We start from the raw sequence: 13,211 nt of genomic DNA, 5'->3' as shown, positions 1-13,211 counted from the left end.
TTTGAGTGTGTCCAAATACTTGTTCACAAATCTGGATTATCTCCAATTACAGGAGTTATTTTAAAATTATTTTTTGTCATCTAAACATACATGAAGAAGAATATGGAATATTATTTTGAGAAATAATAAGACTTTGTTTTTTATCAGTTATAGCAAATAAAAACCTATCAGCGGAAGCTAAACTAGCAGTGCACAACAGAGTCCTGGTTCCAACTCTAATGTATGGAAGTGAAACATGGAGTGGGCAAAAGAAGGATGAAAGTAGACTGAATGCAGTCGAAATGCGATCTCTCAGAAGAATGTGCGACAAAACGATGTATGATAGATGTGCGAATAGTGAAATAAGGAAGGAATGCAAAGCTGAGATAAGCATTATCGATAAAATTAAGAAAGGTGTGTTGAGATGGTTTGGACATGTGGAAGAATGAGTGACAAAAGAACGGTAAAACAGATTTATGAGGCGAATGTTAGTGGGAAAAGAAGCAGAGGAAGACCGAGAAAAACATGGCTTGATCAAGTATGCCAAATACTTGAAAGTGGTCAGGTTAGGAGTCGTTACAATCGGCGGGTATGTATGAGGAGATGCATGAACGTGGAAGAGGGGAAGAATGTTTGCAAGGACAGAGTGGTGTGGCGCTCTATTCTCTCTGCCTACCCCTGCGGGGAAGCGGCGTGATGGTTAGTTAGTTACTCGCATATTTACTAAAAACCAACTAGTTTGGCCAACAACCTGTTGCCCTCTTCAGGGTTTATTTTATGACTAAACATACATCCATGATTTATAAAAGAAACAGCGAACAAATGATTGCGTTTGGATAAGGATAGAGGTGGGGGTAATTGTGTTTTGAGGTAGGGTAGGAGCAAGGAAGGGGATAACTGTGTTTAGGTTGGGTTTGATTTTAAGGGAAAAATATTTAAAATGGGACTTTGACTTAAGTTTATTTGATCGTTGATTATATTTAATTTCTGTTAACCCGCATTATAAATCGTTTTATTTCTCAAAATAATATATCACAATGATCCATAAAGTTAATGCTTTCAATATTCAAAATAAGAATACGGAAGTCTACAAGTTAATGTCCAGACTTCCATATTCTTCTTCATCTATGTTGAGATGTCAAAAAAATAATTTAGGTTTTTTTTTGATCCAACGATACCCTTATATTATTAAAAGTATACAATTTCTTAAGGTGTTCAATGTTATTCTATGTTAACAATGGTTTTCAGTGTTATTCTGACTTACCGGACGATGAATTTTCACTCATGTTAGAATTTTTTATAATCGCATTTGATGTATAATTCATAATAACCTCTCCTCAGTAGAGCTGTCTTCATTTATGTATTTGTATATACATATGTATATATATATATATATATACACCCCTGGACAAAAAAATTTACGAGTCCTCAAAAAAACTAAAATTGACACATAATGAATTATTCTTGATATTTAATTAGTTTTTTTTGTATTGTTTAACATATGTGATGACTACTCGTTACTTCAAGGTTAAAATGAAAGATCTTACTCATGAATTGTACTTAGAAATTGCCATTATATACCAGGTATCAGATTATCCGAACCTTAGAGACCCATGACGGTTCATTTATGGTCGAGTGTTTGTGATGGAGTAATAAAAGACATGTAATTTTTTTATTCATATTTAAGAAGAAGGTTCTAATCGCTTTATTTTAAATTAAGGTATTTTACATTTAAACATATTTATAACATTTAAAAATATTTAATACTTAGTGAATTCACCTTTATTTTTTATAACATGTAAAATTCTATTATTTAACGAAGCGTAAAGCGAATCTTAAATTTCTGATGTTATTTCTTCTTCCTAAACTTGAATCAAGTTTTTTTTAATTCCTCAATGTTTTTTTATTTTTTTTTCCCAACTTTTTTTTTCATAATCGCCCATAAATTTTCTATCGGGTTCAAATCAGGACTATTCCCGGGCCACGTCAACGATTTTAAGCCAATTTTATCCTTGTATTTAATGATCTGTAAGAAAAACAATAAATTATTTATCAAGTGGTCTACAAAGTGCATTAAAAAATAAATATTTGTACTCACAGTGCGGGCTCTATGGCACGGCGCCAAATCGTCCTGAAAAATCGGGTCCGCGGTATACTGCGTAATGTCCTCGATTGTTGGAATAAGATGGTTTTTCAGCACTTTTTTGTACTGGATGGCATTCATCGTACCCTGTATAAAATTTAGAGGTCCCAAACCGTACGCTGTCATGCACCCCCAAATCATGACGTAGGGTGAATGTTTAACGGTTCGAGGGACGCACGACGGATGGTATTTTTCCCCAAGTTTTCGTCGAACTATCTTTATGCCGTCTGGACCAAAAAGGTTGAATTTTAATTCATCGGAGAAAATAACATTTTGCCAATCCTCCAAGGTCCAATTCTGGTGCTCTTTCGCCCTATCCAGTCTAGCCTTCTGCATTTTGTTCGTCAGTAATGGTTTCTTTGCGGGACTTCGTGCTTGGAAACCATGCTCCAACTGCCGCCTGAACACTGTTTTTACTGAAAATGTTGATTAGCTAGTAGACTGCACCTCTGCGTGTATTTTAAGTGCCGTTAAAAATCGATCGCGCATAACAATTTTTTTTATTAAGCGATCATCTCGGGCAGATGTCGCGCGCCCCCATCCGCTTCCTTTTTTCCGTTCTATGGATTCAGTTTGTTGGAATTTTTTAAATAAAAACCTCACTGCACCTTCTGAATACCCAACTCGACGAGATATTTTACAATTACATATGTTTTGTTGCGACAGTGTGATTATTTTGGATTTTATCGCTATCGACATTTGCTTTGCACTTTCCATGATTGTTGTGTTATGTTCCACTCAAACGCGGGTAAAACAAAATTGTTGAGACATTTTAAAATGTAAATATTGTAGAAAGGTGACACAAAGTGTCTTTAATTTATTGAACAAAAGAAAGAGGTATCGATAAAGGATTTCTTAGAAAAAGAGTTCAGTAAAGTCAAGGCGTGCGGTAGCAAGTAAACTCGTAAATTTTTTTGTCCTGCGGTGTATATATATATATATATATATATATATATATATATATATATATATATATATATATATATGTGTGTGTACAGTAAAAAAAAAAAAATATATATATATATATATATATATATATATATATATATATGTGTGTACAGTAAACTCCCCTGTAACATTGAGATAGGTACCGCGTTTATCAATGGGAACGTTGTAGGAGGTTAATGTTTTAAAATTATATTTGAATTTTAAATGACTCGTTTCAGTATTTTCTGCTGGTTAAAACGTAAAAGTACAATTTGAAAAATGAACCACTTATAACATTCCCTCTGATAATGCGATATCTATCTCAACATTATAGGGGATTTTACTTTACATGTATGTACTTTCAAAACTAATGGAAAAAGTGTTCAAATTTACCCAGATTAATTGTACTTAACATAAATATTTTTTTTTTCTTTATTTTGTTTCTTGTATCGATTATGCTTTTCAGTAATATGATTGATTTATTTTAATTTTTTTATTCAAACTAGTATTCAATTTAAAAATTGTAAATTGTATTTTTTTGTACTTAATATTGAATTTGATTGAAAACACCATTACATATTTTATTTTCTGTTCCTAGAAAATCCTGAAATTAAATTAATCTGTGTGAATCATATCCTTCAAATCAGGGGAGCAAATTGAAAGAAGACATCTCATGTGACATTAACTATAGATAATAATAATAGTGGTTGTAAAAGCCCATTCGTTATATTGATTATACGTTGATATTGGCTTTTGCATTTTAAAATGGATGTTTACTTTAGATTTTTTTTAAATTTTTGAATCTGGATTCATATTTTGAGGAAAAAATCTTAAAAGCCCCCATTTATTATTCATTGGTTTTTTAATTTGACTAATTTTGATTTGCACTATTACATACATAAAGAAAGTAATTTAAAATATGTAAACTCTATAAAATAAAACAACTTTCTTTTAACCATTTTTTATTGGTACACTTTTTCCAACCTGTTTCGACAAGAACCTTGTCATCCTCAGGGTTTATGTACTGATTCTAAAACATTGAAATACTCATAGTTAGGTTATAATGTTTATAATGTTAGGTTAATGTTTTAGAATTAATTCATAAACCCTGAGGATGATAAGGTTTTTGTTGAAACTGGTTGGAAAAAGTGTATGAAAAAAAAGTGGTTAAAACAAAGTTGTTTTATTTTATAAAGTTTATAAAATGTGCCTCAGAGTATCTGCGAAAAACATTCAAGAAAATTGAAATATGTATGTTAAGGCGGAGACTGACCGGAGCATTTCGTCTTAACATCGCTCGCGGCGAGCATGTAACGTTATGACGTTACGGCATTGCTGATTGACCGCGATTAGTGCTCGCCTTGTGCTCAGTGTTGCCATATATCACACCAAAAAGTCTGAAAATCTGAATCAATAACCCAAAATCTGTATGAACCTTTGCAACATTGCATTCGTACTATAGTTAAAATGTCGGACGACAAAGACGTGATTCTTGGTTCTGTGATTTTAATAAATTACTGCTCACTCCAAATGAAGAAAAAAAATATGCAGCGCCAATCCCCACAAATTCCCCACAGTTTGGGGAATTTCCCACAGCTTGGCAACCCTGTACTAACATAAAATTGCATCCGACTTCGGATGGAGCATTCGGAAGGAGCGGCGAGCAGCTCGGCTCGGTGTACTGACTGCCTGAATGTTCGCATTGTAACTTTGTCATCGTCAGTCTCCGCCTTTATACAATTGTATTATAAAATTTTAAGATTGATAGTTTATTTTTCATGGGTTTTGACTGGTAACGCAATTGTGGGTTTTGCAATGTTACGTTTATACAAAAAAGGATTGTTTAAAAATATTGAGCAAGTAATTTGAAATATATGTTTTATACAATCGTATTATATAATTTTATGATGATCTTGTACCAGAATACTTTTTTTATTTGATATTTTAAGTTAAGATTTGTTTTGGAGATCGCCGATTAGTTTTTATTTTGTGGTAGGTTTGTCAATTGATTTTTATAATTAAACACAAGGAAAGGTCAACAGTTTTTTATTACTCCTTCCAAATTCTATATATATGTATACTATATATACTTAATCTATTCCAAAAAATAAAACCAAATAAAAATTAACAGACACGTAAGTACAAACAACTAAATACTAAAATGATTAAATATTTATACACATGTATTGGATTATAATCAATATTTGAACCACTTTATTTGTGATTTTCCTTTTTATAACTTACGAAATAACTTTTGGTATCTTATTATAACTTAAATTAAATTAAGTTATAGTTAGATAATCATTTTGGTGTATAAAGTCACTTTTCAAAAAGTTATTTTGTAAGTTATAACATGTTAAATGTTGATCAAATATAAATAATCAACTTTACCAATACAATAAAATTGCAAACTTCTTAAAAAAAAATCTTTCCTCATTTCTTGACTGATTTAAAAAAAAAAAAACAGAGTACCTACTGATTTATTTACAGAGAGTTGACAATATGTCAAGAATAATGTTGGATGTGCAGAAAATGCAAAAGTTAGATATTCATATTATCGGTGTGTATCATTAAGGCCTCCCGCCTCCGTAGTGTAATGGACAGCACGCTCGGCTACCGTTCTGGAGGTCCCGGGTTCGGTTCCCAAGGGGGGTAAAATAAATATAAGTGATTTTTTCACTGTCATATTTATTCAATATTACCCTGGACTGGTACCTGAAGCGGAGGGCTGATCACCTTTCCTTCATGTGTAAACGATCGAGATAACACTGCGTTTATATGAAGCAGTGCCCTATGCACCATTGGGGTGCGGTAAGGGTTTTATTATTTTTTATTTTATTATCATTAAGGCACCTACTATATGCGGACTTTTTAATGCAAAATTTGGTTGCAATGCAATTTTAAAATTTTTCCTTACTATTAACACTGTTCTGTGTCAAAATCCTCCGCGACAAAAATGTGAGGTATGCTGAAAAGGATTTTTTTTAATGAAGTTTTGGATGAAAAAATGAGTTTCAGCTCTCTCTTAATTTCTGTAGCAATAAAATCAGTTAAAAATTAAATTAATAATTGTTTCTTGCATATTACATTTTTAAGTTCAGTTTTATTTTTTATTTATTTTTAACAAATAAAAAAATAGTTTATATATCTTAAAATATAATAATATATAAGATCATCATAACACATTATCCTCTCATTTGATTAATAACTTCTAAACTATTTGACATTGTATTTTTATTCATTCTATATCAGATGAGAAGAAAAAAAAAGTCAAAATTACGCATAACAAGCGACAAATTTGTATAGAAACCCACTTTATTTTAGTTGCAAAAGAGTCACTTCTCATATACTGGGACTTGAGATAGATTACTGCAAATAAACTAAACTAACTAAGCATCACGCCGCTTCTCGCAGGGGTAGGCAGAGAGAATAGAGCGCCACACCACTCTGTCCTTGCAAACATTCTTCGCCTCTTCCACGTTCATGCATCTCCTCATACATACCCGCCGATTGTTACGACTCCTAACCTGACCACTTTCAAATATTTGGCATACCTGATCGTGCCATGTTTTTCTCGGTCTTCCTCTGCTTCTTTTCCCACTAACATTCGCCCCATAAATCCGTTTTACCGTTCTTTCCTCACTCATTCGTTCCACTTGTCCAAACCATCTCAACACACCTTTCTTAATTTTATCGATAATGCTTATCTCAGCTTTGCATTCCTTCCTTATTTCACTATTCGCACATCTATCATACATCGTTTTGTCGCACATTCTTCTGAGAGATCGCATTTCTGCAAATAAAAAATATTATATCCAGAAAATTATGTTGGAAAAGCCATTCTGGCATATTAAATAATTTATTTTATTTATTGTTTCGGCATTTGCTTTGTGGTAAGACATGTTAAAATTATTACGGAAACACTTGTTTTTATACCACTTGAGTTTATTAATGACTACTAGTTTAGCTTCCGAAACTAGTATTATCGTTAATAAACTCAATCATTTAAAAATAATTCACATTATATATTTGAAAAAAAAGAGTTACTACGTATGGCAAATACGGTGTGTTGATTGAAAAACGGAGAGTATGTGTAGGAAACAAATAAAATGACCCCACATGTTTTTTTTAATTTTTCGTAAGATCAATTCCTTGTTCTTATAATATTTTGAAAAATCTGTGGTTTTCTGAAATTCTTCACTTTGTCTATGACTGCAATGATTGCTTATAGACCAATTCCTCATTCATTTAACTTATTTTAAAAAATCTATGGTTTTCTGAAATTCTTCACTTTGTGACTGTGTTTAACTATAATAGCCTCAAGTTAACATCATATGAGGGGGGGGGGGGTTAGGGGCGGGGGGAGAAACAGTGGCAATTTTATTTTTTACAAAAATATAAAAATTATATCACATCACAGAATGGTTGTACTGTGTGATGTTGGCTGATTGATTTATAGATACATTTTTTTTTGTATTTCCGGTGAGTACCATACAGTTTAGTGTCTGAATAATACAGCAGGACCTCTGTAAACGCCGAAAATCTACCCTCTGTTCGGACGAGTGGAGCTTCAAAATCATCCTCTCTGCCACAGGAATATCCTCGTGGTCAGCCCATTCTTGGCATGAGCAGGGGATTAGATTAGCGGGGGTTCGAATTATAGATTTTGTCTGCCTCTGTGGTGTAATAGTTATCGTGTTTAGCTACCATGCTGGAGGTCCCGGGTTCCATTCCCAGGGGGGGTTGAAAACAAATATTAGTGATTTTACACTCCAATATTTATTTCACATTACCCTGGACTGGTCCCTGAAGCGCAGGAGTGATGCCTTGCCTTCATGTAAGTAACAATCAAGATGACACTGCGTTAATACGATGCAGTGCCCTATGCACCGTTGGGTGCGGATAAGGGTTAGAAGAACAAGTATGATGGAAGTGATAACTATGTGCGCGACATTTTTGTTTGAAATTATTACATCAGCAGAAACCTTGAGATTCTGCGAGTTATTTTACTGACAATATTTAAAGTTTCTTATAAAATGTTGAAAAGAATCATCTAATTGGTTTATTAATAGAAGCATGGTATCAGTAGGTGAGCACGGTTTGGTGCGCGGGCGTGGGCGTGGGCGGGAGGTGGGCGCGAGGGTGGGGGCCGTGGGGGCCGGCGGGGTGCAGCAGGCGCAGGGCGTCGGGCTGGCCGCGCGCGGCGGCGAGGCGCAGCAGGCGGGCGGCTAGCGCGGGGTCGCGGGGCAGCCCGGCGCGGCCCTGCCCGTGGCACACCGCTAGGTTGTACAGCGCGCCCGGGTGCTCCAGGCTGGCCGCCGCCTTGTACAGCTCCACCGCCTGCCAATAAACACATTCATCCATAAACCGACTGAGAATATCACCAATATCTCTAAATCCTTCTACATAAACACTGGATTTACTTTTTTTAAGCCCTCATCCGCACCGGATGGTGCGTAGGGCACTGCATCATATAAACGCAGTGGTATCTTGATCGTTAACGCTTGAAGGAATTGTGATCAGCCCAGCGCTTTAGGTACCTGTCAGGGGTAATATTGAATAAATATAAGAGTGAAAAAAAAAGTTAACTTTATTTGACCCACCTGGGAATCGAACCCGGGACCTCCAGTATGGTAGCCGAGTGAAGAAAAACTTATTTAATCAAAACAAATCCATGTTATGAGAAAAAAATTGATTACGTCAAATGTTACCTGGGTTTAAATAAAGTTAAGTGGCTATTTAATGTATGTAGGGCCTAAAAAATGATTGGTTTTTCATTTCTGTTTGAGTGTCAGGATTAGCTTTGAAAGATTGGAAGGTAATGCCAACCATTTTGTCATCGGGCTCCACTCCCAGCCCTTTCTCGTAGCAGATGGCCAAGTTGTAGAGCGCGGGGGCGTGGTTCCTCTGCGCGGCCGAGTGCAGCATGGCCAGCCCCTGCCTCGTGTCCCCGCCCTCCAGCGCCGCCAGCCCCAGCCGGTTCTCCACGGAGCTCAGCACGCCGCCCAGCTCCCCCACGGCCTCCTCGAGCCCCTCCCCCCCCGCGGCGCGCGGGGCGCTCGCGCCGGGCGCCTCCTGCAGGAAGGCAGAGTTGCCCACCAGCGCCGGCCGCGCCGGCCGCGTCGGCTGCGCGAGCGCGCAGGACAGGAGGGCAGAGTGCAGGGCCCGGGTGTTGGAGAGGAAGACGTTGTGGGTGCGCCCTTTCTGCTCATTCTCCAACCAGAGGTGCCTTTTCCGACTGAGGCACACCAGCTGGCTCGCGTACCATCCCAGCACAATGGCCCCGCTCTGAAATAACAAAACGAAAATCGTAACGACGACTGCGTGACAGCTTAGTGCATTTAGTCAAAAATGTGCAAAATTTATATGAAATATGCTATAAATAATAAATTATGTATCAGCTTACACCCTTGTTTTATTTTTGAAATATCATTGTAAGAATTTACATTCAACATCAATCAAAGTGTTAAAAAAAAAAGTAAATTCACTTCATACTTTAAAATAATTGATTTTACAGGATTCTCTTAAAAAAAAAATTAAAAAAAAAAAAAATATATATATATATATATATATATATATATATATATATATATATATATATATATATATATATATATATATATATATGTGTATATGTGTATACATATATTTATATATATACAGTGAAACCTCTATCTATCGTTCCTCAAATAATCGTTTTCCCGGATGTGTCGTTTATTTCTTCTACCCCGAATTCATTTCATACAAAAATAGATCGCATTGATCGTTTCTATCCAACATTTTACCGCATTCATCGTTTGAATTACGCTACATATTTGATATAATTTATCTGTTTTTTTTTTACATTTTCTCAATTTTGTTTTATTCAACGACAATATTTCAACGTATGGGATACAGAATATCAAAAGCTTGTGTGATGGATACAGCAGAAGATGTCTGAAGATCTTTGGGTTCTGTTTAACTTTGTATTTTTTTTTATTAATACATTTATTTACATCCACAACTTGTATTCTTTCAATTTCAACCTACCAATGGTTATGCAATTGGGAGGATGGTATCTTTACTCGATCGTATATCCTTGTGTATTGACTTCTTTATCCCGCATTCATTGTTTTCCCGCATTCATAGATTATTTCACTAGGTCCCTTTAAAAACGATAGATAGAGGTTTCACTGTATATCAGAATATAGTATTTTATTCCATTGGAAGGATTCCAACGATAAAAGATGAATTTTTGAGACAACAATAACATGTTTTAAGAAGAAGTTACAAAATGCAAAGTAGGGTTATCATTTTTTATGTGTTAACAGCCGTAAGACCTTGAAATCTCTTACCCAACTGACTGCGTTCAACCAAGACTTGGAAATGTGGTCATGATACCAGTTGCTGTGTTTCTCCTTGGTGTTTTTGCTGCCCGCATGATCGCTACATCGGTGCTTCTCCTGGAAAGGCTTGACGGCGTAGTCCTTCCTGGGGACGACAGAGGAGCTCTGGTTGGAAGCGAGGCCAGCCCCGCATCTTACGTCGAAGTAGTTGACACCTCGTTGAACTGTTTCTCTAACACAACATGACACATATTTCCACATCTTTTACCTTGTTACAATATTATAAAACCCATTTTCAATCGACATCCGACTTACGAAAGCTGTTTGACAGCGTTTGACAGTTGTTTATTTTTTCCACTTGTTCTTTGCCTCAAGACCATAGATTTTTCATATATTGAACCATCATACCCAAGTAGGTACCAACAAAGAGAATATTGAATTTCAACATATTCACTCCAAGATTACATACTAGGATTTATTATTGACCCATTAAAATTCTTTATAACGTAATCTTGTCCTGTTATTCAATACTCAACAAATGTAAGCTGACAACTTTTTTTATGTCTTGCCGAATTGCTGGCAGTTTATATTCAGAAAATAAAATGACAACCTTTAGCTAAAATAATTCTAATTCAAACCCTTATCCGCACCCCAATGGTGCATAGGGCACTGCATTATACATACATAAAATTAGCTAAAATAATCTTAAATAAAATCATGGTTTTGCTAAAATTCTAATTTTAGAATCAAAAGGTTGCATTTATCAATAGAAAAGCAAATATTACAACAAATAAAGTATTGCTTAGGTAGATTATCATTAGAAAGCTTGATACACGATTTCCACACAACGAAGGTTCGATAGTCCCTAGAATTGACAATAAATATGGGAGTCGAACACAGCAATATATCGTTCCAAACATTTTTAAATTGTTGCCGACGGAGATTAGAGGTTAAAAATAAAATATGGAACAGAGGCAAAATAAAGGAATGGGTAAATGATCAAGAGTTAATTCTATGAAAATTGTAAAACAATTTATATCCTTAATTTTTTCTCTCTCTTTTTTGTGTGTATATTAGGTTAAATTTGATAAAAACAGTAAAAATGTAAAAAGAACTCCACCAACAAGGCACTCAAGGTGGCTCTGCAAAAAATATTTGAAATATTTTTATAGTTGTTGTAAACAATTTATGTAAATAAAATTAAAGAGTACAAAATCTACAAACATGTATAAATACACTCAGTGATATTTTTTAAATAGTCCTGTTATAATTCAATAAAAAACATTTAATTTTTACATCAAAATTAAATTTTCAAGAACTGGTTCGCCCTTCAGGTACTACCCCTCTCCCCCCTTCTGTTTTTTTTTAGTTTTTTAAGTATTAAATGTTTCTATCTCCTTCTGGCCCTGTGGAAGACCGGCAAGTTATAGAAAGGAAAACATTGTTTGCCTGTACATTTTTGAAGCGTTTATCTTTTACGATATTATTTTTACTAAGTGCAATCACTCAACTGAATTTTTCCACTAATTTTTTTCACCATTCCAAAAAAATTCTCTTCGCGAGGTTCAAATATTTTACAACGTGGTAGACCAAATAAACCGAGCGTGCTCCGATACATGATCTCAATCGGAATATTGTGTGACAACAAAGGGTTGAGGACCGGTTCGGCGAATTCTAAAAATGTTAATCACCGGTTCTAGCAAACCGGTGCGAACCGGCTGAATCCCTCCGCTTATCGAGCATCGAACATCATTGCATATCAACAACCGGTTCCAGTTGACTATCAAATGACAAGATGAGGGTACATTCAAAACATAAATAATTGGGAGGTTATTCCCACTGTGTGTTTAAGAAAAAATCCCTAAAGAAAAAAAGAGGGAAATCTGTGGTCCATGTCATGCGGGATGCGGGTAATTTTCAATTTTTGTATAATGTGCGGATTTTCTTGTTGCTATGTATGTTGCAGAATTAACAATGGAAATTTATTACTAGTGTTCTATTCGCCAAGCGCCGGTTTAGATCGAGATGTTTGCTTAACAGATCAATGAACAATGTAAATTTATAGCTAGTGTTTTATACACCCAGCACTGGTTTAGATCGAGATGTTTCGCTTTCAGTTACGCACCCAGCACCTCCTTCAGCCCGTATATTCAACAGGTTATACGTACTCGTATACAAAACAGAAAGCACGTGGGGCGTATTGATTTTTGTCTCGAAGGGTGGTTTGAGCCCAACCCAACGGATGCTGCGTACTCGATCCAATCCGCTCATATTATAGGTTAGTCGGAAGACACCCTGATGCGAGTTACGTAACTAATGATTAAGGTGCCAAAACAATTTGATAACGAAACATCGCTTGGGGTTTTGTCTCGTCGCATGGTCGGTTTTCTCGTTTCTCTCGGCGTGAAGAGGAACTAAATCGCGCGGGATGGACTGTGTTGCCGTCTGCACGACGGAAGGGGGGCGGTAGGAAGTACAGCAGTGCTACCGTGCGGCGGTGTGGGTGTTCTGGAAACTCGATTTATTCTATTTGTCCGGTGCCGGTCGGCTGTTACATAAATGCAGGGGAGTTTCAAGATTCAGCTCATCAACATGGGCACTAGAGCGGCCGCCTGTAAGTACCTTCCTCATCATACAACACCACCCCGATATATTATTTTCGACAATTCGACTGCTCTTTGGCTTCGAAATCTTTTAAATCAACTTAAATAACATTTTAATCCTATTTTAAAATATTTTGTTTCAAACTGTACCATTGTATACACAATTAATAAGGTTAAAAATATCGAGACTCATCGTATTAATGTATTTGAAATGACATAATACTTTATTTTCTT

General features: G+C 35.6%; 2 protein-coding genes across 2 annotated transcripts in view; one reads left to right on the top strand and one right to left on the bottom strand.

The window, feature by feature from the left end:
* Positions 1-6,737: 6,737 nt before the first annotated feature.
* On the bottom strand, positions 6,738-10,734 carry LOC148301007 (uncharacterized). The gene is made up of 3 exons (XM_088273945.1): positions 10,384-10,734; positions 8,879-9,337; positions 6,738-8,389 (listed from the first exon to the last, which is right to left on the bottom strand). The coding sequence occupies exons 1-3, from the start codon at positions 10,633-10,635 to the stop codon at positions 8,132-8,134; spliced, it is 969 nt and encodes a 322-aa protein (XP_088130071.1). The 5' UTR covers positions 10,636-10,734; the 3' UTR covers positions 6,738-8,131.
* Positions 10,735-12,304: 1,570 nt separating this feature from the next.
* The window catches only part of unc79 (UNC-79 domain-containing protein), a 95,817-nt gene continuing 94,910 nt past the window's right edge, over positions 12,305-13,211 (top strand). Inside the window, exon 1 of the mRNA XM_088273949.1 lies at positions 12,305-12,988. Within this exon, the coding sequence (XP_088130075.1) occupies positions 12,934-12,988 (55 nt within the window). The 5' untranslated portion in view covers positions 12,305-12,933. The remainder of the gene's footprint in view (positions 12,989-13,211) is intronic.

The sequence above is a fragment of the Brachycentrus maculatus genome, unplaced genomic scaffold, assembly GCF_059751285.1.
Source record: "Brachycentrus maculatus isolate JH-2025_06_01 unplaced genomic scaffold, ASM5975128v1 h1tg000620l, whole genome shotgun sequence".
Taxonomy (NCBI): Eukaryota; Metazoa; Arthropoda; class Insecta; order Trichoptera; family Brachycentridae; genus Brachycentrus; species Brachycentrus maculatus.
This window is presented reverse-complemented; position numbering and strand designations above follow the sequence as displayed.

What these genes read in the sequence shown, in the direction of transcription:
- LOC148301007 (XM_088273945.1), bottom strand. Translation starts at nt 10,635, where the DNA reads ATGTGGAAATATGTGTCATGTTGTGTTAGAGAAACAGTTCAACGAGGT. An exon ending in GGTTGAACGCAGTCAGTTGG is followed by an intron (nt 9,338 to 10,383) that starts GTAAGAGATTTC and finishes TTGTTATTTCAG; the next exon opens with AGCGGGGCCATTGTGCTGGG. An exon ending in TGGAGCCCGATGACAAAATG is followed by an intron (nt 8,390 to 8,878) that starts GTTGGCATTACC and finishes GTTTATTGGCAG; the next exon opens with GCGGTGGAGCTGTACAAGGC.